This window comes from Ambystoma mexicanum, chromosome 2p (genome assembly GCF_040938575.1).
Source record: "Ambystoma mexicanum isolate Mex_15411 chromosome 2p, UKY_AmexF1_1, whole genome shotgun sequence".
In the NCBI taxonomy this organism is placed as follows: Eukaryota; Metazoa; Chordata; class Amphibia; order Caudata; family Ambystomatidae; genus Ambystoma; species Ambystoma mexicanum.
The window spans coordinates 806,717,965-806,741,657 of NC_090923.1; the positions used below are offsets into that span (position 1 = coordinate 806,717,965).

The following is a 23,693-nucleotide window of genomic DNA, read 5'->3' on the forward strand; positions in this document are numbered from 1 at the left end:
GACAGACTCCCAAAGCAGTATCCTTGATTGGAGGAGGGAGAAGATTTTAGAATACCCAATCAGATGGCAGAATAAAGCACTGCTTTACCAAAAGCCAAATCTTGACCATGGACAGTATCCAGGGAGTAATGCTTGACAAAGGTATGGATGGAAGCCTATGTTGCAGCATCACAAATGTTCTTAATAGGAACACCCCGCTGCAGGGCAGTGGATGTAGCTATGCTCCTGGTGGAGTGAGCACGCAACCCCTCAGGAGGGTCCTTGCCAGCCAATCTGTAACATTCAGAAATGGTGAGAATAATCCACCTGGACAAGGTCTGTTTGGTAACAGCCTGGCCCAATCAGTGTCCAGTGTACCCAACAAAAAGCTGGTCGTCCACCCTGACCCTAGAAATATAAAAGCTCAAAGCTTTCCTGGGGTCCAACCTATGGAGTCTCTCCTCTTCCTTACCAGGATGAGGTGGAAGATAGAAAGCAGGAAGTACCACTTTCTGGCACCGATGAAACTCAGACACTATCTTAGGTAGGAAGGACGGATGTACCCTCAGAACAACCCTATCCTTGTGGAACACAGTAAAGGGTGGCTTAGATGAAAGTGCCTGCAATTCACTCACTCTGCGAGCAGATGTAACTGCAATTAAGAAAACCGCCTTGAAAGACAACGGTAAAAGACAAGAGTGCAGAGGTTCAAACGGAGCACGCATCAGAAATCTCAAGACCAGATTCAGATCCCAAACCGGCGCCTGAAAAGGGGATGGAGGGAACACATTTGTGGCCACCTTTAGAAATTGGGAAATTAAAGGAATCTTAAAATAAGAAAATTCTTCAGATGAGCGCTTGAAAACAGATAGCGCCACCAGGTAACCCTTAATGGTACCCACTTGAAGACTTCTGTGGGCAAAAGAAAGCAAGAAAGACAGAACCATCGGAAAGTAATACTGAAAAGGATCAACATTGTTTCGTCTGCACCAGTCACAAAACCTACGCCAACGGCACAGGGATTTTTGTTGCCGGCCGCCTAGCCGAAAGCGACACCTCCATCATGTCATCCGGGAGGTGCCAATCTTTATATCTCAACTTTTCAGAAACCACCAGCCATTTCGATAGGAAAGGGTAGCATTTTACTGCTACATGAGTTTCTAGACATAGGGGATACTAGGTAACCCCTCCAGCACTCTATTCTAAGATAGTGTGAGCTGGGTCTAGGAATTCAAAAAGACTAGTAGAGTCAATGTAACTTTACATTCCCTGGGAAACAGTTTATCCCAAGGAAGATATTTAAACATTGGGACAGCCTGAAAGGCTCCCCTGCGTCACTGCACTGAGGATGCTGTGTAACATACATGAAAAGATGATGCCTACGCAGTGGTCTTAAAACACCATAATCAAAGAACACAAGAGTAAAACACACATCAAAATATATGAGTGGGAAAAAAGGTTCAAACTCTATCCAGGTAAAAAAATCAAGTCCTCAAAATCCAGCAAAGTTTCTGGGGGTCTCTAAGGTGAAGGGAATAAGCACATTTATGAGAATTCTCCCCAACAGTGTCCAACACAGCCCGATGTACTGGAGCTGTTGGAAAGGTGTCATATGCGACAAATTTAGGGAGAAGCCCAGCTTGTGAAGGGAGCGGCAGGTGAGGCTAAAATGATCCAAAGCTTGTTCGGGAGAATGCGCCAGCCAGTCGTCCAGGTAGGGGTAGACATGAACCCCCACTCTCCTGAGATTCACTGCCCCCACCACCATTAGCTTGGTGAAGACCCTCAGGCAGAGGTCAATCCAAATGGCAGGACCCGAAACTGAAAAGTGCGAGTTGCCAGTCACAAACCTCAGGTATTTTCTGTGATTTGGATGAATCGGCACATGAAAATAAGCATCCTGTAGGTCCAGAGACACCAACCATTCCTGAAGTCGAAGGGCTTGAAGGACCCGAGAAAGAGTGACCATCTTGAACTTGTCCTTCCTGAGGAACTTGTTCAACCAACGCAAGTCCAAGATGGGTCTCAGTCCTCCATCTTTCATTGGAATCAAAAAATAAAGTTACTCACTGTAGTGACTACCTTACTCCTTGTCCATAGTCCCCTTTCCTCCATACTTTTGGGAGATTACCAAGCACTCCTTACAGAATAACGGGTGGGTGGAACTCCTTTACTAAAAGAGATTTTGAGAACAGATTGCCCAAACTGAGCATCAGCCCTGGAGCTCAGGTCTAAGCAGTAATGTTTCACAAAAGCTGTTGGGAAAGCCCACGTAGCTGCTTTGGCAACAGTGCCAATGTGTTTACAGAGCGACCAATAGGTAGGAGGCAATGAGGGGAAAGCATAAGCTTCCATGATGACCAACAAGCTGCAAAGAGGACCACCTCTGGCGTGCCCCATTGCTGGAAAAGTTGAAGATGATATTGCTGTTCATCTCGCACTCATAACCGATGCCGACTGGTGCCTGAATTAATCTGCGGTCACATTGAGGTGGCCCCGGATGTGTGGAGCCTGGAGCCAAACAATATAGTGGATGGCCCAGCCCAAATTTTCATGACAAGATCCACAAGGAGAGGAGAGTGTCGCCCTGCTTGCTGATGTAAAACCTCACTTTAAAGGGAGGTAGTCAAAAAGGCAGCCATTATTACACACCAGGGGCGAACTGCGTCACAGAAGCAAGTGAAGCAATAGCCTCCCCAGGAGAGTCAGGGGCTTTGCGTGCCATCCTAGCCTTGAACAAGGAACCTCGGCAGTGCCGGTACTGGCAGATCTAGGGTGTTTACTAGACACTTCAGGGGCTTCCCCAGAATTATCCTCTAGTGGAGGATCCTCGGCAGAGACGGTACTGGAAAGTCTGTGGTACGTGACCGCCTTCCTTCGCCCCCTCAACAGAACTGGTATCACCACGGCCGCGTGCGTGGAAAGGCTTAGGGATTTAGCTTACAGCCAGGAGCCTCGATGAGGGACTCCATTCTGTTGGTGACCGATTTAGCCCCAAGCAGGGGAACCTCAGGTTTAACCCTGGTCTTCTAGCCGCCTCGAGCCAAGTACAGTTAGCTCCAGATGGAGAAGCCTCAGGGCGAACCCTGGTATCCAAAGCCAAAGCAGAACTGGGGTCAGTCTTCGCCACAAATGGGGAACCTTGGAAGAAGATCTGGTATTTGGAGACCGCTGCAGGTCCCTTCAGAGTAGTTTCCAGTGCGTCTTGCTGAGCCAAGACAAAAAAAAGTACCCGAATCTTAGGTGTTCTGCTCCCACGGAGAACCACAGATATTTCATATGCAGGCTCCAGAGAACCGCAGATATTTCATATGCATTCTCCAAGTCAGAATGTGCATTTATGCATCCTGGAAGACCACCACAATGAGTCAATCGCCCTTCCAAAGAGAGGACCTTATTTGGCAAGGGCGAGATCAACTTGAATTTCTCTCGGAAATATCGAAGATAGTGAGCAGGGCAGCCTGGTTGAGCACTGTGAAAGGACAGCAGTACTAGCCCCTCCTTTGATCCATGAGGGGAACAGTCTGTCGGAAGAGAGGTTTGAAGGGTGGGGTAGGAGGAAAGAGCAAGCGAAAACCCGCCTTAACGATGGACAAACCCCACCAGTCTTCGGTGATGGTTTGCCACGCCCCCAGATGAGACGAGATTCGTCTCCCACCAAAGAGTAGTGTGACCGACAAAAAAATATAATTTGGTGATTTGTCGGCAGGGAGATTATCTGTCCCTGTAGAGGAGGCCGATGGCCGAGAGACAAACCAACCATCTTGCCGCTGCCGCTTAAGGCGGGGCTACCAACAGGAGTTTCAGATCGGTGCGCACAGCGACCCTGAAACCCCCTGATCCCAGAGAAGGACCGAGTCTGAGACCCTAACCTCTGTGTACAAGGGGCCTTAGCTGAAGCGGTCGCCGGGACCAACAAATGGGTCCCGGTTGTCCACATAGCGTGGAAAAAACTGCTCGGCCCCAAAGGAAAAACTCCCAGCACCAGTCGACATGAAAGTTGGTGTAAGGGAGGTATCCAAAATGGCTGCCGTGGACCAAGGAGGCTGGGCCTCCATTTAGTCAACACCTGAAGAGAACTGCATCATAGGAGAAATGAGGCAACTGTCCCCTCAGGGGAGTCAGGGGACTTAAACACTTAGCCTTTGAAAGAAGGATCCTTGGCTGCACCGGTGTTGGCAGATCTAGGATGTTTAGTGGACATCCTAGGAACTGACCCAGAATTAGCCTCCAAAAGGAGGAACCTCGGCAGAGCCGGTACTGGAAGGCCTGCTGCTGATCACCTTCTTTACCACATCGACAAAATCGGTACCACCACACCCAGAGCGTGGGACGGTTGAGGAATGTATCCTACCGACAGGACCCTTAGAGGATCCCTCGACTCTGTTGGTACTGTATTTAGGAGGAACCTTGCGTTTTAACCCGAGACAAATAGCTCCCTCAAGAGGGGCCTCGAGCCGTGGCTCGGTGTGACACGCACCAGAAACGGAGACCTCAGGGCGTACCCCGGTATCAGTGTGGAAAACTCCAGAAATGGAGACCTCAGGGCGAACCCCAGTATCCAGAGCCAAAAATGAACTGAGTTGAACCTTAGCACCCAAATGGTGAACCTTGGAACCACGTCCAGTTTTGGCAGGTCCTCTAGAGTGACCCTCAGAGAACACTCTGGTGTGCCTATTAGGCCCTTGAGGCACCTCAGGGGAATCCCTGCTAACAGAGCTACACAAGCCCCTCCCAGTCATGGAATACTCTCACCGAGCGGGGCTGCTCATCGCCATCCTCATCCGTCTAAGGATCATCCCAATGAGGCGGAAACAGAAGACTGGTCCTCCACGCCTACCACCTCAGGTTTTAAAAGAAAAACGGAATCGGAGCCGCTGGGGACGGGATGGTACAGGAGTGCAAAGACACTTGAAATACCTCCTCCTAGGGTCAGAGTGCATGAGCATCTAAAACTTCCCAAAAAACTCATCCTCAGCCGAGGGTTTAGGAGGATGGTTGCCAGGAGGGTCCACCCGGGGCCGGGTCCACATAGATCAGAGGAGAAAGCAGAAGGGAGCGAGACAGTATGAGGCAGCACAGCCCACGCACACCAGTCAAAGAAGGGCAGAACAGGTTACTATTGCGGAAAGGAATGCTCCCAGCACCAGACGTTTGCGAATGTAGGTGTAAGGAGGTATCCAAAATGGCCACCGTAGGCCGTGTAAATTGGGCCGCCATTTTGTCGCCACCTGAAGAGACATGCGTAGATGAGGCAATTGCCTCCTCAGGAGAGTCAGGGGGCTTAAGTAACACTTTAGCCTTACAAGGAACCTCAGCAGAGCCGGTACTGGGTGGTCTCGGATGCTTAGTCGACATCTTCGAACCAGTCGCAAAATTAGCCTCCAACGGAGGACCCTCTGATAAGCCGGTACCAGAGGGAATGCGATCCGTGACCCCACCTCTTTGCCCCCTCGACGGAACCAGTAAGACCACAATCCTAAGCATGGGACGGTTGAGGACAATACCTCACCGACAAGATCCTCAGAGAAGGCCTCTCAGATCTGTTGATATAGACTGTAGCCTCCACAAGGGGAACCTCAGGTTTCAACCTGGTTACAGCGGGGAAAGCTCCAGAAATGGAGACATCAGGGTGAACCCTGGTATCCCAGCACCCAGTCGAACTGGGCTTAACTTTAGAAGTGTGATGGTGAACGTCGGAACAATGTCCGGTACTGGCAGGTCAATCAGAACCCTCAGAGGAATCTCCGGTATGCCTGTTAGGGGGAATCCCTTGTGACAGAGCTACAAGAAGGGCTCTTAAAGTACTCCCTCATGGGGTCAGTGTGTATAAGTCACTGAAACATCCTGAAAAAATGCATCCTCTGATGAAGAGGCTGCCAGGAAGCGAGACTGTATGCAGTAGTGGCATCTGAGCACGCCAGTCATAGGAAGGGCGGAACGGATTCACACGGTTGCATGGAAAAGGTCCACCAAAAAGAAGATTCCCAGCACCTGCCGTCAATAGCGCGGGTGTGAGGGAAGAATTTGAAAATGGCCACCGTAGACCACGCGGAAAGGCCCGCCATTTTGTAAACATAGGAGGAGAACTGCGTCAGTTGATTCCACAGACTGGTCAAGGGACTGGACTGAAATTTTAGCCTTGACACAAGGATCCTCGGCAGAGCCGGTACTATGGGGCCTTGGATGTTTACTTGACATCCTGTCCCTTGAATTAGCCTGCAAAGGAGGAACCTCAGCAATGCTGGTAACAGAGGAGTTACGGTCAATGACCTCTCCATGTGCCTCCTCAATAGAACCGGTGACTCTGCGAGCGCTGGAAAGTTGAGGAATCCACTTCACAGACAAGGTCTTAACAGGCCTCTCAGTTCGGTTGGTACACACCTTTGCCTCGTTAAGAGGATCTCGGAACAGAGTCTGGTCTTAATAGCTCCCCCGAGAGGGGCCTCGAACCGTGGTTCAGTACAGCAAGCCTCAACAGAGGCCTCAGGGCGCACCCTGGTGCCTTTGTGGGAAGCTTCAGACAAGGAGGCCTTGGAGCGAACTCCAGTACCCAACACCTCAGCACGATTATGCTGGCTATTAGCACCTAATCGGTGAACCTCAGATTGTGATCCGGTATAGGCAGGCCCCTTGCGGAAACCCTCAAAGAAAACCCTGGTACACCTATTAGGCCTGCGAGGCACTTTAGGGAAAACCCTGGTAGCAGAGCTTTTGAAGCCCCTCCCGGACCTGGAGGACCGAGGGAAGGATTCCCCGGCCGGGGTGCCCTAAAAAGTAATGAACTTACCGGACGTCTCTTCTTTCAGTCGATGAAGAGTTGGAAATGCGATGGAGTAACCTTCTAGAAGATCTCCTCCCACCGATGAAGATGGCGCTGAAGTGCCCAGACCGAAAAGGAGTCACAGAAGAAACACGAGTCCCAGCAGTGATCCGGTCCCAGACACTCCAAGCAGAGAGAATGGGGATCCACCCTAGCTAAACCACGTTTGCCAGAGGAACAAGTAGCAAATCCCAAACAATCCGGTATAAACAGAGGACTACGCGATCGCAGAACCGGAGCAGGAGAGGACAATGGGAAGGAAAAAAGTTATTCCTGGTGATGCAAGTGCATCCATCCCCGACCGTGCAGAGAAAAGGACTGAAGGGGGATGCGCAGGGCGGAGCTAAGCAGGGCGGGGTTACGGCCGCGCGCGGAACCCCGCATAAAAAGAGAAGGACACATTTTCAATTTGATGCTTTTTTACAAAAGTGCTCTGGTCCCGTCTCACAGGACGGAATATCCCAAAAGTATGGAGGAAAGGGGACAGGAAGTAGGAGTATATGGAGAGCACCATTCCTTGTTCCTCTCCGCCACATGCACTGGTTCTATCGCGCCTTTCTCCAGCAGGGTCAAGATTTCCTGCAAAACGAACGGATCCAGAAGCTTCAAAGAGAGATTCCCTGGTGCATTGTCATGAGGCTGCTTTAGGAAGGGAAGGCAGTAGCTGTGAGCTATTGTTTCCAGAACCCACGCATCTGAAGTAATAGCTCGTCATTCTTCGAGATGCTGAGGCAGTCTGCCCCCAACCAGCGAACAATGGAACCTGGCCTCATTGTTTTGGAGCAGCTATGGCACCGCCTGAAGGCAAAGAGGCAGCTGCCTGAGCGGCTTTGGCACCTCTATTTCCCCGTCCAACAAGGGTACCTTTACGGTGGCCCCTTTGATTAGCGGCTCCTCTAGTTCTACCAAAAGAGGAGTAGTAATGAAAGGAACACCCCCTACCTCCACTGTTGTCCCATAGGACGAAAAGGCAGTGGTTGACGCACAGCTGCGCCCAAAGATTTAGAAGAAGCTTTTGAGGTCTGCAACCTCTCAAGGCTCTCGTCAGCCTTGCTGCCAAACAAATGACAGCCATCAAAGGGCATGTTCAGAAGACGGACTTGCACACCCAGATCAAAACCAGATGTTCGCAACCCCCAAACCTGCGTATCACGGTGCTTGCAGCCATGGACCGGTTAACACTATCCACCGTGTCCAACCCAGACTGAAGGGACTTGCACATGGCGTCCTTGCCATCTTGCACAAGAGCAAGGAATCCATCCCTTTCTTCCCCCTCGGGAATATGCTCAGCCGTTAGAGAGACAATTCCAAAGAGTGTGTGAAAATCTTGCCAAGGAACAGGTGTAGTTGACCAACTTCAGCGCCAACCTCCCAGCTGAAAATACCTTACGTCAGGGGTGTGGCTAGGTCTGGAAAAGACCCGGGGCTATACTAATGTCGGAACAGTTGGGACTGGGGGCTAGCTAGCCTTTTGGTTGTAGCTCCTGAGATTCAATCCGGGGCTACAACCAAAAGACCAGGGGCTATAGCCCCCTTAGCTCCCCCGTAGCAACGCCTCTGCCTTGCATGCCCAACCATCGAAGTGCTTGTCGTCCCTATCAGGAGGGATGGAAGGGTACGCCGCCTGCCTCGAGGTGGCCGTGGCTGCCTGAACCACCAAACTCTCTGGAGTGGGGTGAGTGGCTAGGTAGCCGGCGTCGCTACTGCATGGGTGGTATTTCTTAGTCAACAACTTGCTGACCGCCAGAAGCGATTCCGGGGACTGCCAAGCAGCCACCACCCTTTTCTGCAATGCCAAATAAAAAGGCAACACTGGGTCAGTGGGCGGACCCTGATCTAAAATGTCTGTCAGGTCATCCTGAACGAAATCAACTGGAGGGCAGGACCACCCTAAATACTCAGTGATCCTCGACATCAACCTCCTATAGGAGGATTCAGCATGAGCCCCAGGCTCTGGCCTCCCAAACTCCACCTCAGAAGATGTGTCCAGGCCACTGGCATCATGTATCGACTGTCTCAAATCCTCCAACTGACTGTGTTCCGAAAAGACCAAGTCAGGAGCCTCAGGAGTTTCAAACAGGCTTCAATTCCACATCAGATCTCTCCTCATACCCAAATATCATGCAGAGAATGAAAGAACTCCTTCCTAGGGATAAGAGCATCCCTGGAGTCCCCTACAGGCCTCACAGTCTTGGATTAAGCCTTTCTCTGATTATCCACAGTCACAGGGGCCTCCCCTGGCAAATTCCAGCCATTTTTGGCAAAAAGCGTCGACAAAGGCGCCAACGGCTTGGAGGGCCGACCCGAAGGCAAAGCCCCCACAGCCACACTCGAAGGACACGGGACAGATGGTGTCGATGCCACTCTCAACACCTTCCCAGATTTTGTCGGTTTCGATGGGGACGAAGACAGAGACCTGGATCTGGCACGTCTCTGGCGATCCACCTGAACCTTGTCCGAACGGGACCTCGACGGCTCCCGATGCTTATGGGGCAAACGCCCGGGCCCGAAGGCATGCAAGCATCGGACCGAGACTGTTCCCTGCCGGCTTCCACCGAAGGCGCGGACGGAACTGTGTCCTGGGATTGAAAGAAAAAAAAAAATCACCAGCATTTGGCTCCCTAAAGGCCTCCCATTCCTCAGGAGTCGAGGATTTAGTGGGACAAGCCACTTTCCTCGCGGAGTCATCATCAGACGAGGACCGAGAAGGCAATAGGTGACGCCGCTTCCGGGAGTGCCTAGAAGTGGACGAGTGGCGGCACCCACTCCGGGACCGAGATCCCTATGATTTCCTCCGACGGGGAGAGCCACCCTTCAAATCGTCGTTGGAAACACCCGTCCATTTTTTGGTTTTACAGGGCTTAGAAATCCGACCTACCTGCAATTTCCCCTTACGCTCCTGCAAGGCCTTGGCAGACAACGAATGGCACTTCAAGCAGTCGGTATCATGGCTTTCGCCCAGACACCACAAACAGATACTGTGTGGGTCCGTGATGGACATCTTGGACTTACAGTCCCGGCATGTCTTAAAACCAGAACGCAGAGTCGGAGGGGTCGAAGAAAATACACAAGGCGCGCCGAGTTCTTGAAGCAAACATGTTTGTGGAAAAAATGAAACAGAGGCTATGGGCGCTATGCGTCCTACTTATAACATCTGGTGACCTCACCCTCGACAGACCTTCGAGGGTCATCGACCCGCCGCCAACGACGCAGGGCGCCCTCTGCCGAAAAGTTTCCGAAGCAGCACAGCTGTGGACATTACATGTCAAAGATGTGAAATACGTTGGAGAACACAAACCATTCAAAATAGCTTATTTAGAGACAGGGTCCTCTTCTTTACCAGCAGCAACAGAGACAGCTTGTCTTTCTTAGTGGTTTTGTCTTTTCAAGGTAATATACCACTGCTCTCCTAACATCTAGTGTATGGAGGCTTCTTTCAGTTATGTTGGTGGGATTCTGAAAGAAAGTTGGACGTTTGATGGATTAATTCACATGGAACGCAGACATTTTTTTAGGCGCAAAGGGTGGGTGTATGCGCAGTACCACCTTGTTCGTATGAATGGTCACAAATGGGTCGTGAACTGAGAACCTGCAGTTCATTAACTCTCCTTGTAGAGGTGATGGCCACTAGCAAGGCAGTCTCATAGGTAAGGGCCTTAAGACTGGCCTTATGCCTTGGCTCAAATGGAGGTCCTATTAGTCTTGTGAGAACAACATTCAAATCCCATCTGGGAGTTGGGTTAGAAATAGGAGGGCAAAGTCTCTTTACCTCATCCATGAATGCCTTAATTACATGAATTTTCCACCATGAAACCTTGCTCTGAGATGTGGTGTACGCAGAGAGAGCAGCAAGGTGGCCCTTTAGAGAGTTGAAAACAAGTCCTGAATCTCAGAGGTGTGATCGATAAAGGACTATAGCTTTAGGTGAACAATGAATAGGGTTGATGTTTTAAGTGTTGCACCAACTGACAAAACGTTTCCACTTATCGGAGTAAAAATGTCTGGTGTTAGGTTTCCATGCCTCTCTGTATGTCCATACATCTCTGAGGTAGTTGGAGGGGCCTAAACTATGACTTCGGGAGCTAAACTGCTAAATTGAGTGTTCGGGGCATGGGTGCAGTCTTTTCCCTAGGTCTTGTGACAGCATGTTGTATGGGCAGGGAAGTTTCCTGGGAGAATGAAATTCTCATGAGATGAGAGAAGCATGACCGTCAAGCCCACACTGATGCCACCAGGATCAGCTTAACTTGTTCCTGGTGCATCTTGCACTATCCTGTTAAGAAGTCGCATATTATGGGAGCATAGGCAAATCTCCCAGACCATGTTATCGAGAGACTGACAGAAGTGTGTGTTCTGCTGAAACATGTTGTGTTAGAAGGAACATGTGTTTGAGTAGCCACTGCCAAATGTTCTGGGACAGTATGGATAGCCCTGTAGAGTAAGAGCCCCCCTGTTTCTTCAGAATGTACATGTTGTGGTGCTGTCTGCGAGGACAAGAGCTGTCTTCCCCTGTAAGTGTGTTTGGAAGGCTTTCAGTGCTTTGAACACTGCCAGTAATTACAACAGATTGATATGTTTGGATGCTACTGATGGAGACCACATGTCATGCTCTGTCTGTTGTAGGAGGAGGTGTGCCCAACCCCCCAGCCCTACAGATGCATCTGTGGTGAGAGTGGCTTCTACTGCAGGGGTGGCGAAGGATTTCCCCTTTAGGGTTTCCTTTTACCACCACTGCAGAGACTGAATGAGGGCTTTCAAGACAATCACTAGATTGTCCCACTGACTGCTTGCCTGACACCATTGCCTCGAGAGCCACTCCTGCATGAGGCACATGTGCAGAAGGGCGTGTGAAACCAGGAAGATGCAGGATACCATCCTCCCCAGTACTCTCATGCCTTTCCATATGGTTTTTCGGTGACAGGCTACATATGGAGGGATTTGGAACAACATGTTTTGAACCCTCTCGTCGGAGGGGAAGACGTGGCAATCTTCTGTCCGAATCAGTGCCCCAAAAAACTGTTTGACTTGACTATGGGTTTTTATTGCATTACTTGCCTCTGATTCTTTTTATGTTGAGTGTTCCTACAAGCCTAATAAATAATTGTATTTATATATACTTACTAACTAACCTGAATTTTTGATGTTATTCTGTGTAGACTCATTGGAGTCCTAGACCACTCAAACACTATTCCTGAGACTATGCCCAGACTGCTCATTGACCTACCTTGATTAGGTTTTGGCTAACCTCTCAGTATCTTCCCTGTTTAACATAAAAAGGGAGGGCTCCCAATATCCTCACCCCACAGGCTAATTTTAGAAATCTATTTTAAAGTTAATCGTATGCCGCAAGTCGCCTGCTGCTGCATTTTCAGCCGTTTCACTCCAAGAGAAGCTGTGCTGCGCTGCTCCTGTGTTCACAGCTGTCGGATGGCCTATCGCCACCTGACCGCGGTGACCCTCGTTGGAACACTCCTCAAATCCAGTGAGGTGCCCCTGAGGGAGTCTGCACTGCAGAAGTCTTCATCGTTTTGGGTCTTCAACTGGAAACTGACTTGAACAGATTCCTGTGCAGTGCAATTGACAAACTAACAATTCCCATCACCAAAAGTGATCTCTGTACCTACGACCTTGGCCCTTACTCAGCTGGACCAAGTGCAAAAGATTGTGTTGCCAACTGATTCCAGAACACATACAGTATTCTCTGGAGGAATGGGAGTAAGGGGAGGAGGGGGAAGTTAAATCTACCTGTTTCTGTCTCCCCCTGTTCGCAATAGGGTTGTATTGGGCATAATGTCATAGCCTTAACTAACTGACCTTACACCTTTACCCTTTACCCTTACCTGAACTTTCACCTTACATTTGGTGGTGGAATCTGGGTTAAGGATCCTTCCCTAGGCCTATCTTACTTTGTCAGATTAAGTCGAGTACTTGCCTGACCTTTACTGAACTTTTATCTAACTTCGGAAACCTTCTATAATCACCACCACAACCCAATCCATGCTTTTCTATATAAACTTACCTGAAGAAGTTATACTTTGGAAATGGTGCATTTTGGGCTGTGAGATGAAATTTCACTAATGTCTATAAAACTTGGCTGGCAGAATTCCCTTCACGTTTTTAGATTCACATTGCTCTTGCTGAGGTTTGGCTCATTCCAAAAGCCACACAACTACACCAATGTCTGCAGAGTTTACCCACAATTTTCTTCTATTCGTAGTAGGCTTCTTTTGGCCCCATTACTGGCATGTGTTCTGCCCCGAGAAGTCTATTTTTGATCCGAATGCGAGATCCTGCATTCAGTTCGCAAGCTTACCGCAGGAGATGATCCACGTGTGTCAACAGGGTGATCCACTTTAGTTCAGAATCTCAGTGATCCTGGTAAATACACTTAGTCTGCTCTCAAAAACGACACTGTTCTGGGCTCTGACATAGGATAATTGAACAAAAGAACATTCACTTCTCTCTTTTCCAAAATGACCTCAAACTGCACTTCTTAACTGTGATTCGAGTGTGGTGTCCGATGGCATCACATGAACACTTAGCTAAATACACAATCCTTTCTCTTTGAAAGTGAAACCTCCTTGCAAATAAATCGGTCAAGGTGTTGCAAGGTTCACCTGTAATATAATTTGTCAACATAAGTGCTTGTTGTTTGGATGGTGTACTTCAGAACAATAAATGCAGTTTGATGACATTACATACAACTTTTTAGATGAACACATTTTAATACAAGCATCTCAAAATAAATGCCTGTGCATGCCCATAGAACTGAGCTGTCTGTGTACATTAGCACGATTAGTGTAAAAATCAGAAAACTACGGCACTAGTTATTTGTCAATGTAAAAGTGTGCTTTACAAAAAACTATTTGTAATACGTTACACGTGTATGATTTCCTTAACTGCTGTTTGGTGCAGCATTCTAACACAAGTTTTCAAACCTTTCAAAGTAGTAAAAGCGTGGCAGAGGTCTAGGTATGGGCACAAGAGTTTGAAGGAAGGAGATATGATCAGAAGGAGAGAAAACAGACAAAGATAAACGCCTACCTCGCCACCGTTTGCGTACTCCATGACAAAACAAAGCCGGTCACTTGTTTGAAAAGCATATTTCAGAGCCTGGAATAGAAAATAATGAACAATTACCCATACTGAATACCAAACCCAGAGCCTGAAGCACTAGATACTAGAATGGGAATGATGCACATGCTGTCTCATTACCACACCCATAATTATAGCTATAAAAAGAGGTTTGTATTGCAGTGGTTGTAGGTGGTCAGTAGGTCATAGCAAAATATTATACTATGGTCTTCTCCCAAGTGATGACTGTTCAAACATTCTGTTCTTTCACTGTGAATCACAGTTAGTGAGTGTTGAGACAGTTTTTTCTAAAGTCTGTCTAGGGGCTTTATAAAACTATTGTTAAAACTATTGTTAGGCAAGATTGTATGTAGTAACCTTGTGGAAGACTACAACAGCCTTGTCCTCTTGGCAATACGTAACCCAACCTTTGGTATAGGCCTGTACTACACAAGTTGGTAGTGTGACTGAGCAGCCAGACTTATCCCAAGAGCCGTCAATTTGAGCTGTAGGGTTGCAACAGAGTTTCATAGTGACAGGTATTCAAAGAACACTTATACTAAAGGTCTCTCGATTAAAATAATGATTTATTAATTTAACAGTCAGTTAAAATCTGCCTTCTTTAGAAGGGAGCAACATGCAACACTTAAAATACACTCTTTCAGTTCAATAAAGTAAGTAGATACCCTTTTGGGATGGCACACAGATATGCCCACACCATTAGGTGACTTCAGTAGTTAGGACACTGTGGACATTAATATATCACTTTTCACACTTATATGGTAATACTGAAGTTGTGGCAAAAAGGAAAAGGGTAGGGAAGGATACAATGGTTAACAAGTTTCTCCAACAGGTAAGCACTTTAGAATTCCTCAAAAGTAAATGTTGGTTAACCCTTTCCCAGCTATGCAAATAAGTGACTTTTTGGAAGGACAGATCAACACAAAGTCGGATGGTAAGAAGAGTCATCAGGGAGCCAGGACAGCCAATGTCAATTGAGCGAAGTCTAGGGGAGCTGAGGCACCGATTTTCACAAAAGTATTGCACAATGATAGAGTTTTGTTGTAAAAAGAAATCACTCTTGGGCCACAAGCTGGGAGGCTTGTGAAGGGCAAAACTGCAAGCAACTCTGAAAATGGCAGCAAATGCAAGTCTCCAGTGAGAGCAAGCAAGCTACGCACAACAAGAGGTAAGTACCCCTTAGTTCACAGTACCGTGAGTCTGAAGAAGAGGTTCCAGCTGGCATCTGTTCCTGTTGTAGTCCTGCAGATCCTGTTGTTCCTGGGCCTCAGTTGTGGGGACAAGAGGGAGGACGTCTGGGGACTACACTACAATTCAAAGGTTGGCGGGAGCAATGGGCGCAATTCAGATCAGCAGCACTTTGCAGTTTCAGCTACTCGCAAATAGCACAACTGAGGTACTTGGACTTGGACATCTTGTTGACTATCCTTGCTTCTGGGGTCCAGCACTATGTGAAGGTGGCTCAGGCTTGGTCAGTCCTGCTTCTAGGAGGTCCAGAGGATCTTAGTGGAGCTCGCTTCCGGCTTAAAGATGATGCACTCAATTCTGTTGTTCCTGTCCCCTGGCACTCTGTTCCTGCAGCAGCAAATAAGTACAGCCACTGGAGAGATGGGTTTCAGTCGAGTTAGTCTTGGAGCCGATTGGTCCTACCAACCCAAGGGGAGAAGCCGTCCTTTCAGGGCTTCTCTAGTCGATTAGAAATTTGCAGCTTCAGCAATGCAGCAGGGCTTCATCGGGCAAACCAACGGTCCAGGAGGTTAGAGCAAGCTTCTTCTTCAAGTTCTTTGGTTCCTTCGTCCAGTGGAAGACTCTGCCTTCCTTGCAAATGATCTCGTCTTTTATGCAAGTCGTTCCCATTAATTCTCAGCCTAGCTGTCAATCACACAGCAGGGTGGCTGTCCTTCAAGGACAGCCAGCCGGCCAATCACCTTTGGGTGCATTCCTGTAGCCAAGGTGATTAAGCAGATAGAGCTTCAGGCACCTCCCTCACTTCCTGCCTCTGCCAGACATGCTGGAGCCAGAGGCGGGCTATACCAGTGAATACCGCCAAAGACAAAAACAAAGGGACCAAACCTTGTTTGGCATGCAGAGTAAATCTCAAGAAGGACCTTTCAAACAAGAAATGGTTAAAAAGAAGACCAGGGCCATTTTGACAAAATGGGCACCCATTGGTGTCTTACTGTAACTGCAATTGCAGCCCACGGTAAAAACACACAATGGTAGGAAAAAGTAAACCACTGCCACCAGCCATTAATTGTAGAAAGGAAACATAACAATGTTAAATGAGAAACTAGACAAAGGGGATACCAAGTAATCCCTCCAGCACCCTATTGTAAGATTTTTCCTGCTCTTGGAACAGGTGAGCATATCGGATAGAGCGACCCTCCTGGAACTGTACATTTTGAATTGTGGGCCCCGTTTCAGCCCACAGCGTCTGTGTGCACCCTTTGCCTCCTGCCCCCTTCCCAGCATTCATTTCCCTGGCATGCTTTCCGTCCGGCCGCGGAGCCTGCCCACCATCCCTGATTGGAGTATTGGACAATCATAAGTGACCTTCCCAGGGCAGCCCTCTGCCCTGCAGCCCCTGCGTCTAAGGGCCCCAAGGCAAAGGACGGCTCCTACAAAGGCGGTTCTAAACTGTCTACAGGTCTCAGCAAGGGAAGCCAGTAGCCAGCAGTCAACCCGCAGTGACAAATAAGGTAGGAGGTGTGCATAACAAACGTTTACACATTGGGACAGAACTGCGATTATTAGCTTGCGTCTTCTAGGAAAGTATTGCGATTATTAGCCAGTGCCTTCTAGGATCGTACTGCGATTATTAGCCTGTGCCTTCTAGGATAGTACTGCGATTATTAGCCAGTGCCTTCTAGGATAGTACTGCGATTATTAGCCAGTGCCTTCTAGAATAGAACTGCGATTATTAGCTTATGCCTTCTAGGATAGTTCTGCGATTATTAGCTTGTGCCTTCTAGGATAGTACTGTGATTAATAGCTTGCGCTTTTCTAGGATAGTACCTGGACTATTAGACTACACCGCACCCATAGAGTTCACCACATACTGACTTGGACCGCATCTAGAAAGCAACGCAATAGAACAGTACTATAATTATTAGCTCCGCCTTCTAGGATAGTACTGTGATTACGAGCTTGTGACTTCTAGGATAGTACTGTGGTTAATAGCCTGTTCCTCTGGCATAGTACTTGGACTATTGGACTGCGCCACAACCCTAGAGTTCACCGCATACTGACTTGAATCTTAATCTAGAAAGCACTGCAATAGAACAGTACTAGAATTATTAGTTCCGCCTTCTAGGATAGCACTGTGATTAACAGTTTGTTCCTCTGGGATAGCACTTGGACTATTGGACTGCGTCGCAACCCTAGAGTTCACCGCATACGCACCTGAATCACATCTAGAAATCATTGCAACAGAATAGTACTGCGATTATTAGGTTTGCCTTCTGGGATGGTACTGTGATTACTAGCTTTTGCCTTCTAGGATTGAACTGTGATTAATAGCCTGTCCCTCTAGGATATTACTTGGACTATTAGACTCTGCCGCACCCTAGAGTTCACTGCACATTGACTTAAATCACATCTAGGATCCACCGCAACAGAATAATACTGTGATTATTAGCTGTGTTTTCTATGACAGTACTGCGATTGCTAGCTTGTGCATTCTAGGATTGTATTGTGATCTGTAGCATTTTCCTCTAGGTAGTACTTTGACTATTAGACTGCACAGCACACTTAGAGCTCACCACATACTGAATTGAATCACATCCAGAAACCACCAAAATAGACTAATACTGTGATTATTAGACACTGCTTTCTAGGATAATACTGTGATTATTGCCTTGTTCCTTCTAGGATACTACTGTAATTAGTGGCCTATTCCTTCTAGGATAGTGCTGTGATTATTGGTCTCTGCCCTCTAGGATAGTATTGCGATTATTAGCTTTGCTTTCTATTATAGTACTGTGATTATCAGCTTTTGCCTAAGAACATATTACTGTTATTATTAGCTTCTGCCTTCTAGGATAGGGCTGTGATTATTAATTTGTGAAATTCAGGATACTACTGCGATTATTAGCCTCTGTCTTCTAGGATAGTGCTGTCATTACTAGACTGCGCCGCACCCTAGAGATTACCACGTACTGACCAGATGCACATCTAGAAAGCACATCTATAGAATAGTACTGTAATTATTTGCTTCACCTTCTAGGATAGTACTTTGATTAACAGCTTGTGCCTTCTAGGATAATAATGTGATTATCTGCTTGAGCCTTTTTGGGATAGTGCTATAAGCCTTAGCCTGTCTATCTCTAGGACAGTAGAAAAAGTTACTTACCAAACTGGCAACGTTCTTTCGATGGGATGTTCTTCCGACGTATTCCTTATCTTTGATATAATCCATTCCAGCTTGCTGGCCTCGGAAATTTTTTCCAGTAGAGGGTACTGCGCTTTGACGTCCCTCAAGTCAGTGTCCCTCGACAGCCTCCGTATCGGGGCCAACTTCATCATGAGTACAAATAGAATCGCGCAGCGTCCGTTGCTCAGTTCCGTTTTGAAGTTTAGATTTGCTTTGCATGAATTGGATAGTAACCTTGAAGGAGCTTAAGCTGCAACTACAAGGGACTTTTACTGCGGGGATGGATGGGAGTGGCCATAAGGAATACGTCGGAGGAACATCCCATCGAAAGAACATTACCAGTTTGGTAAGTAACTTGTTCTCCGAAGGGATGGTGTCCTCCGAAATATTCCTTATCTTTGATAGACTCCATAGCAGTAGAATATAGAGGAGGCGGGAGTAAAAATGAAATGTTTCCCTTTAAAGATGTACAGAATGCAACAGCTTTTTCAAATTTTGTCTCCCGGCTAGAGGAGGAATCAAGGTTGTAAAATGTGGTAAAAGTGTGTGCGGACGACCATGTGAAGCCGCACATATGTCCTTAATTGGAACTCCTCTTTGGAGAGCCGAAGAGGCTGCGATACCCCTGGTTGAATGAGCCTTAAGATGTTGAGGGGGCTCTTTTCCTGCCAATTTATATTCTATAACAGTTAAAATAATCCATCTTGAAATGGTTTGTTTTGTAATTGGCAAACTTAATTTGTACCCTGCATATCCCACAAACAGTTGTTCTGCTCGACTGATTCTTGCAAGTCTGCTAATGTAAAAGCTTAAGGCACGCCTTGGATCCAAGCCTGTGTAATCTTTCTTCCTCTTTACCCTCGTTCCATCCTCCTCCCCATCCAGGGAAAGTTATTTTCTGAGTAATGTGGAATTCAGAGACCACCTTTGGGAGAAAATTGGGCTTCACTTGTAAAACAACCTTATGTTTATGAAAGATTGTATGAGGAAGTTTGCAAGATAGAGCTTGTAATTCGCTCACTCTTCTGGCAGAAGTTAGAGCCACTAGAAAAACTGCTTTAAGAGTGAGAAATCTTAATGAACAGTAATGAAGTGGTTCAAATGGAGTACCCATCAGAAATTTCAAGACTAGGTTTAGGTCCCACAATGGAACTTGAAAAGGTTTTGGGGGATGAACATTAGTTAATCCTTTCAGAAATTGAATTACTAAGGGTAATTTGAAATATGAAGTCTCCTCAGCAGTGTGCTTAAAGATTGACAGCGCTGCGAGATAGCCCTTGATCGTACCAACTTGGAGACCTGAATTTGCTAAGTAAAGCAAGAAAGATAACACCATCGGTGTATTACATGAAAAGGGTTCAATATGCTTTTCTCTACACCAGCTGCAAAATTTGTTCCAACGGCAGCGGTATAAAGTCTTTGTTGCTGGCATTCTGGCTGACAGCAACACCTTCATGACGTCATCCGGGAGATCCCAATCCTTGTATCTCAACCTTTCAGAAACCAGGCGTGAAGGTTGAGGGTTCCGATATCCGGATGGAGAACCTGACCTCCCTTCTGCGAGAGAAAATCCTCTCTTTGCGGAAGACGAATCGGAGGGCAGATGGACATGTCTAGAAGATCTGGGTACCATGTTCTCCTGGCCCAATCCGGGGCAAATAGGATAAGGGGTTTCCAGAATCTTCTCAACCTCTTGATCATTTGAGGAATGAAGGGGACTGGCGGAAACACGTACAGAAGTGGATATTCCCAGTCCACTACGAACGCGTCCCCTAGAGCTCCTCTCGGAGGAAATTCCCTTGAGCAAAACTGATGCACTTCCTGTTGATATTGGTGGTGAACAGATCCACTTGAGGGGTTACCCAAAGGGCGAAGATCTCTTGAAGGACTTCCTGAGCTAGTTCCCACTCGTGGGAGACTGCTCTGCCTGCTGAGAGCATCCGCTGGCAAGTTCTTCTCTCCGGCTAGGTGAACTGCCGATAGAGAGATTCCTTCTTTAATTGCCCAAAACCAGAGCTGCATTGCCTCTCTGCACAGTGGCAGTGACCCTATACCTCCTCTTTTGTTGATGTAGTGCATGGCCACTGTGTTGTCCATCATTATCAGGACATTTTTTCCCTGTACTGATGACCGGAAAGCTTCCAGCGCTAGTCTGATCGCTCGCAGCTCCAATAGGTTGATGTGTAGTCTTGACTCCGATGGAGACCAACGACCGCTGATGGTCAAGTTGTTGGCCTGGGCTCCCCACCCTGTGAGTGAAGCATCCGCAACTACTGTTATCTCCGGCCATGGTTGCCAAAACTGTTCTCCTTTTAAGATGTTCTCCCGACAGGCCCACCAATGAAGGTCTCAAGCTACTCTGTCCAGAATTAGTAGGAGATCTAACATTCTCCCTGAGAATTGTGACCACTGGGTCCTTAGTGCCCACTGGAGGGATCTCAATCTCAGGCGAGCCTCTGGCACTAGGAAGATGCAGGATGCCATGAGGCCGAGCAACCTCAAAGTCGAAGGCTGGTAGACGTTGGGCATTTTGAAACCTGGTGACCATCTGTAGAATATCTTGAGCCCTCACCTCTGGTGGCAAGGCTTTTCCCAGGGATGTGTCCAGGACTGCTCCAATGAATTGGAGTCTCTGTGATGGTATCATCTGTGACTTCTTTAAGTTGAGGGAGAGCCCAGCCTATGAAGGAAGTGGCAAACATAATCTAGATGGATCTCAGTATGTTCTGGGGATACTGCTCTGATCAACCAGTCGTCCAGGTAGTGGTAGACGTGAATCTCTTCCCTCCTTAGACTTGCGACCACAACTGCCATTAGCTTGGTAAAGACCCTCGGGCGGAGGTCAGCCCAAATGGCAGAACACGAAATTGATAAATGAGAGTTGCCAATTGCGAACCACAGGTATTTTCTGTGTTTGAGATCAATTGGCACATGGAAATAAGCATCCTGAAGATCTACAGATACCAACCAGTCCTGAAGCTGGAGGGCCTGAAGGATCTGAGAAAGGGTTACCATCTTGAACTCGTCTTTCCTGAGGTATTTGTTCAATTCTCGCAAGTCCAAGATGGGTCTCAATCCTCCATCCTTCTTTGGTACTAGAAAGTAGGGGGAATACCAACCCTTGTTCCTCTCAGCTACAGGTACCGGTCCTATGGCACCTTTCTCTAACAGGTCTGAAATCACCTGCATAGGGAGCGGGTCTGGAAACTTCAAAGAGTTATTCCCTGGTGGATGACTGAGGGTTTTGTAGGAAAGGCAGGCAGTAACCTTGGCAGATGATGAGTTAACCTGCCCCCTACTGGTGTCTTGTAAGGGGAGACCTCCGAGGCGTTTAGAAGCGGCTGACGCAGATGCTGAGGGTAAAGTAGCACCTGCTGTTGCGTATTTTGTACCTTTTCCCCGTCCACCACGGGTGAAACGTCTCTGGCCCCTTTGAGCTGGCTGTCCTCTACCTTTTCCGAATGCAGAGTAAAAGCGAAAGGACTTACTCCTCCAGGGTGTACCTGTTACGCTCACCTTGCTCCCACAGAGGCGTCTATCTGAACTGGACAGCTGCGGTCTCCACCAATGTGACGCGTAGGGCCAAGATGACGGACTGGACTGGCCCACCTAGCTTTGTTTGCTTGGCCCGTAGGAATATTCTTCTGCAAATGGAGAAAGGGAATTAACCACCCGTGTAGTTGAGCGTAAATCCCCCCCACCGCCGCTGTTCTCCCACTGATCACCTTTGATGTCCCCTCTTATAGCCTCACCTGAGGGTTTGAAAAGATGAGGTCTCCATCCTGCATTGAGCGCAGGGGCGCGTAGATAACCAGTTGCTTCACTGGCTCGAAGGAATTGGTGAGTTCCAGAACAATATTGACTCCGAGATTCTCGACAAGACGCCGTAGGTATGTAGTTTGTAAAACTTCAAATGCCTGTCTTTCACTCTTGTCCGATTCCTTGCAGGTTGCAGCTTGACCCTAGTGAAGAGTTCCTCGTGGCAACCGGTAATATTCTGGTAAGGATTTGTATTAGCCAACTCAGTTCGATAAAATATTGTCAATATGTAACCTGTTGCTTTCTCCCTTATTCAGGCGCTGAAAGTATGAAGTCTCGGGGAATAATGCCTCCGGCGGTAAAATCAGGTAAGTCTAGTGTGGTGAGGAGGGTTCCCCTTGTTAGTCCCTTTGTTTCACCTTGCTGTCCTTTTGTTTCCCCTTAGGGGCCGGGATTCGGCGAAGATGCAGTGGAAGCTGTGCTGACCCGTGAAGAGGAATAGTACCCCCGGTGGTAAAATCAGGTAAGTCTATGAGGGGGTAACTAATATTCCTCTGTGTGTTCCCGTGGCTCACCTTGCTGTTCTCGTCTTCTCCTTAGGAGCCGGAGTGCGGCGGGAACATGCAGGAGGATGCGGTGGAAAGTGAAGATGCTGCGAAGGCCGGTGAGTGTAGCGCGGCGCTGCAGCAGGCGAGGCGACGCGCATAAAATAACTTCTTTCTTCCAGCTCGAAGGCGCGATGGATCAGGAATTCAGGTAAGGATCAAAAGGTATTGCTCTTTTTCTAACCTTTTCTCCTTCTTTCTCCCTTTTTCTAGGAGCTCCAAACTTGAGACGGGCGTGGCAGAAGACTGGATGCAGACTTGCAGGCACGGTGAGTGTTACGCTGCTGGATGCAGAATAACGCGAAGCGTGTGCTGCTCTTCGGGCGTTGTTTAAATAGCCTCCAAAGTAGTCCCAGGTAAGTATTCCTCCCCAGCCCCACCAGAGTAAAAAAATAGTCCCTAGGTAAAGTAGTCCCTTCCAAGCCTCTTTGGGCTTGGAGCTCTTGCAGCATGGTCTGCATCAGGTACGTTTTAATCTATGAGCCTGCCGCCTATGGCGCCAGGATTGACTCTCCATATGAGCCTGGCGTAACTTGATGCCTGCTTCCGGGCTTTCCTGGACTTGGTCTGGGTCCCCGGGGGTAGGCATCATGGCAGTACCTGTGGGGCGATTTGGAGTTTGCCTGATTGGAGCCCCAAAGGATTTCACTGCTGCTTTGGATGTTTGCAATTTCTCCAGGCTATCATCAGCCTTCTTTCCTGATTCGAGAAGTGCCGTCAAAGGGCATATTAACATCTGGAGCAAACCCAGACTTCCGCAACCATGCAAATCTGGGGATTGTGGTACTCGCCGCCATGGCCCTGCTGATGCTGTCAGCAGAATCAATGCCTGTTTGAATGGACTCACATTACATCCTTTCCATCCCTGATGATGTTTAAGAATGCTTCCCGTTCTTCCCCCTTCTGGGAGACAGTGAGCCGCAGATGAAGCACACTCCCAAAGTGTGTGGCTGAATCTTGCTAGCGTGCAAGTGGCTTTGATAGATTTAAGTGCCATAATACATGCCGAAAATACTTTTCTTGACATGGCGTCACAGCTTTTATCATCTCTGTCTTGTGG

General features: G+C 48.0%; 1 protein-coding gene across 1 annotated transcript in view; it reads right to left on the minus strand.

Moving 5' to 3' along the window:
- Window positions 1-23,693, minus strand: part of AKT2 (AKT serine/threonine kinase 2) — a 1,087,541-nt gene that overhangs the window by 411,669 nt on the left and 652,179 nt on the right. The window contains exon 8 of the mRNA XM_069644479.1: window positions 13,847-13,915. Within this exon, the coding sequence (XP_069500580.1) occupies window positions 13,847-13,915 (69 nt within the window). The remainder of the gene's footprint in view (window positions 1-13,846; window positions 13,916-23,693) is intronic.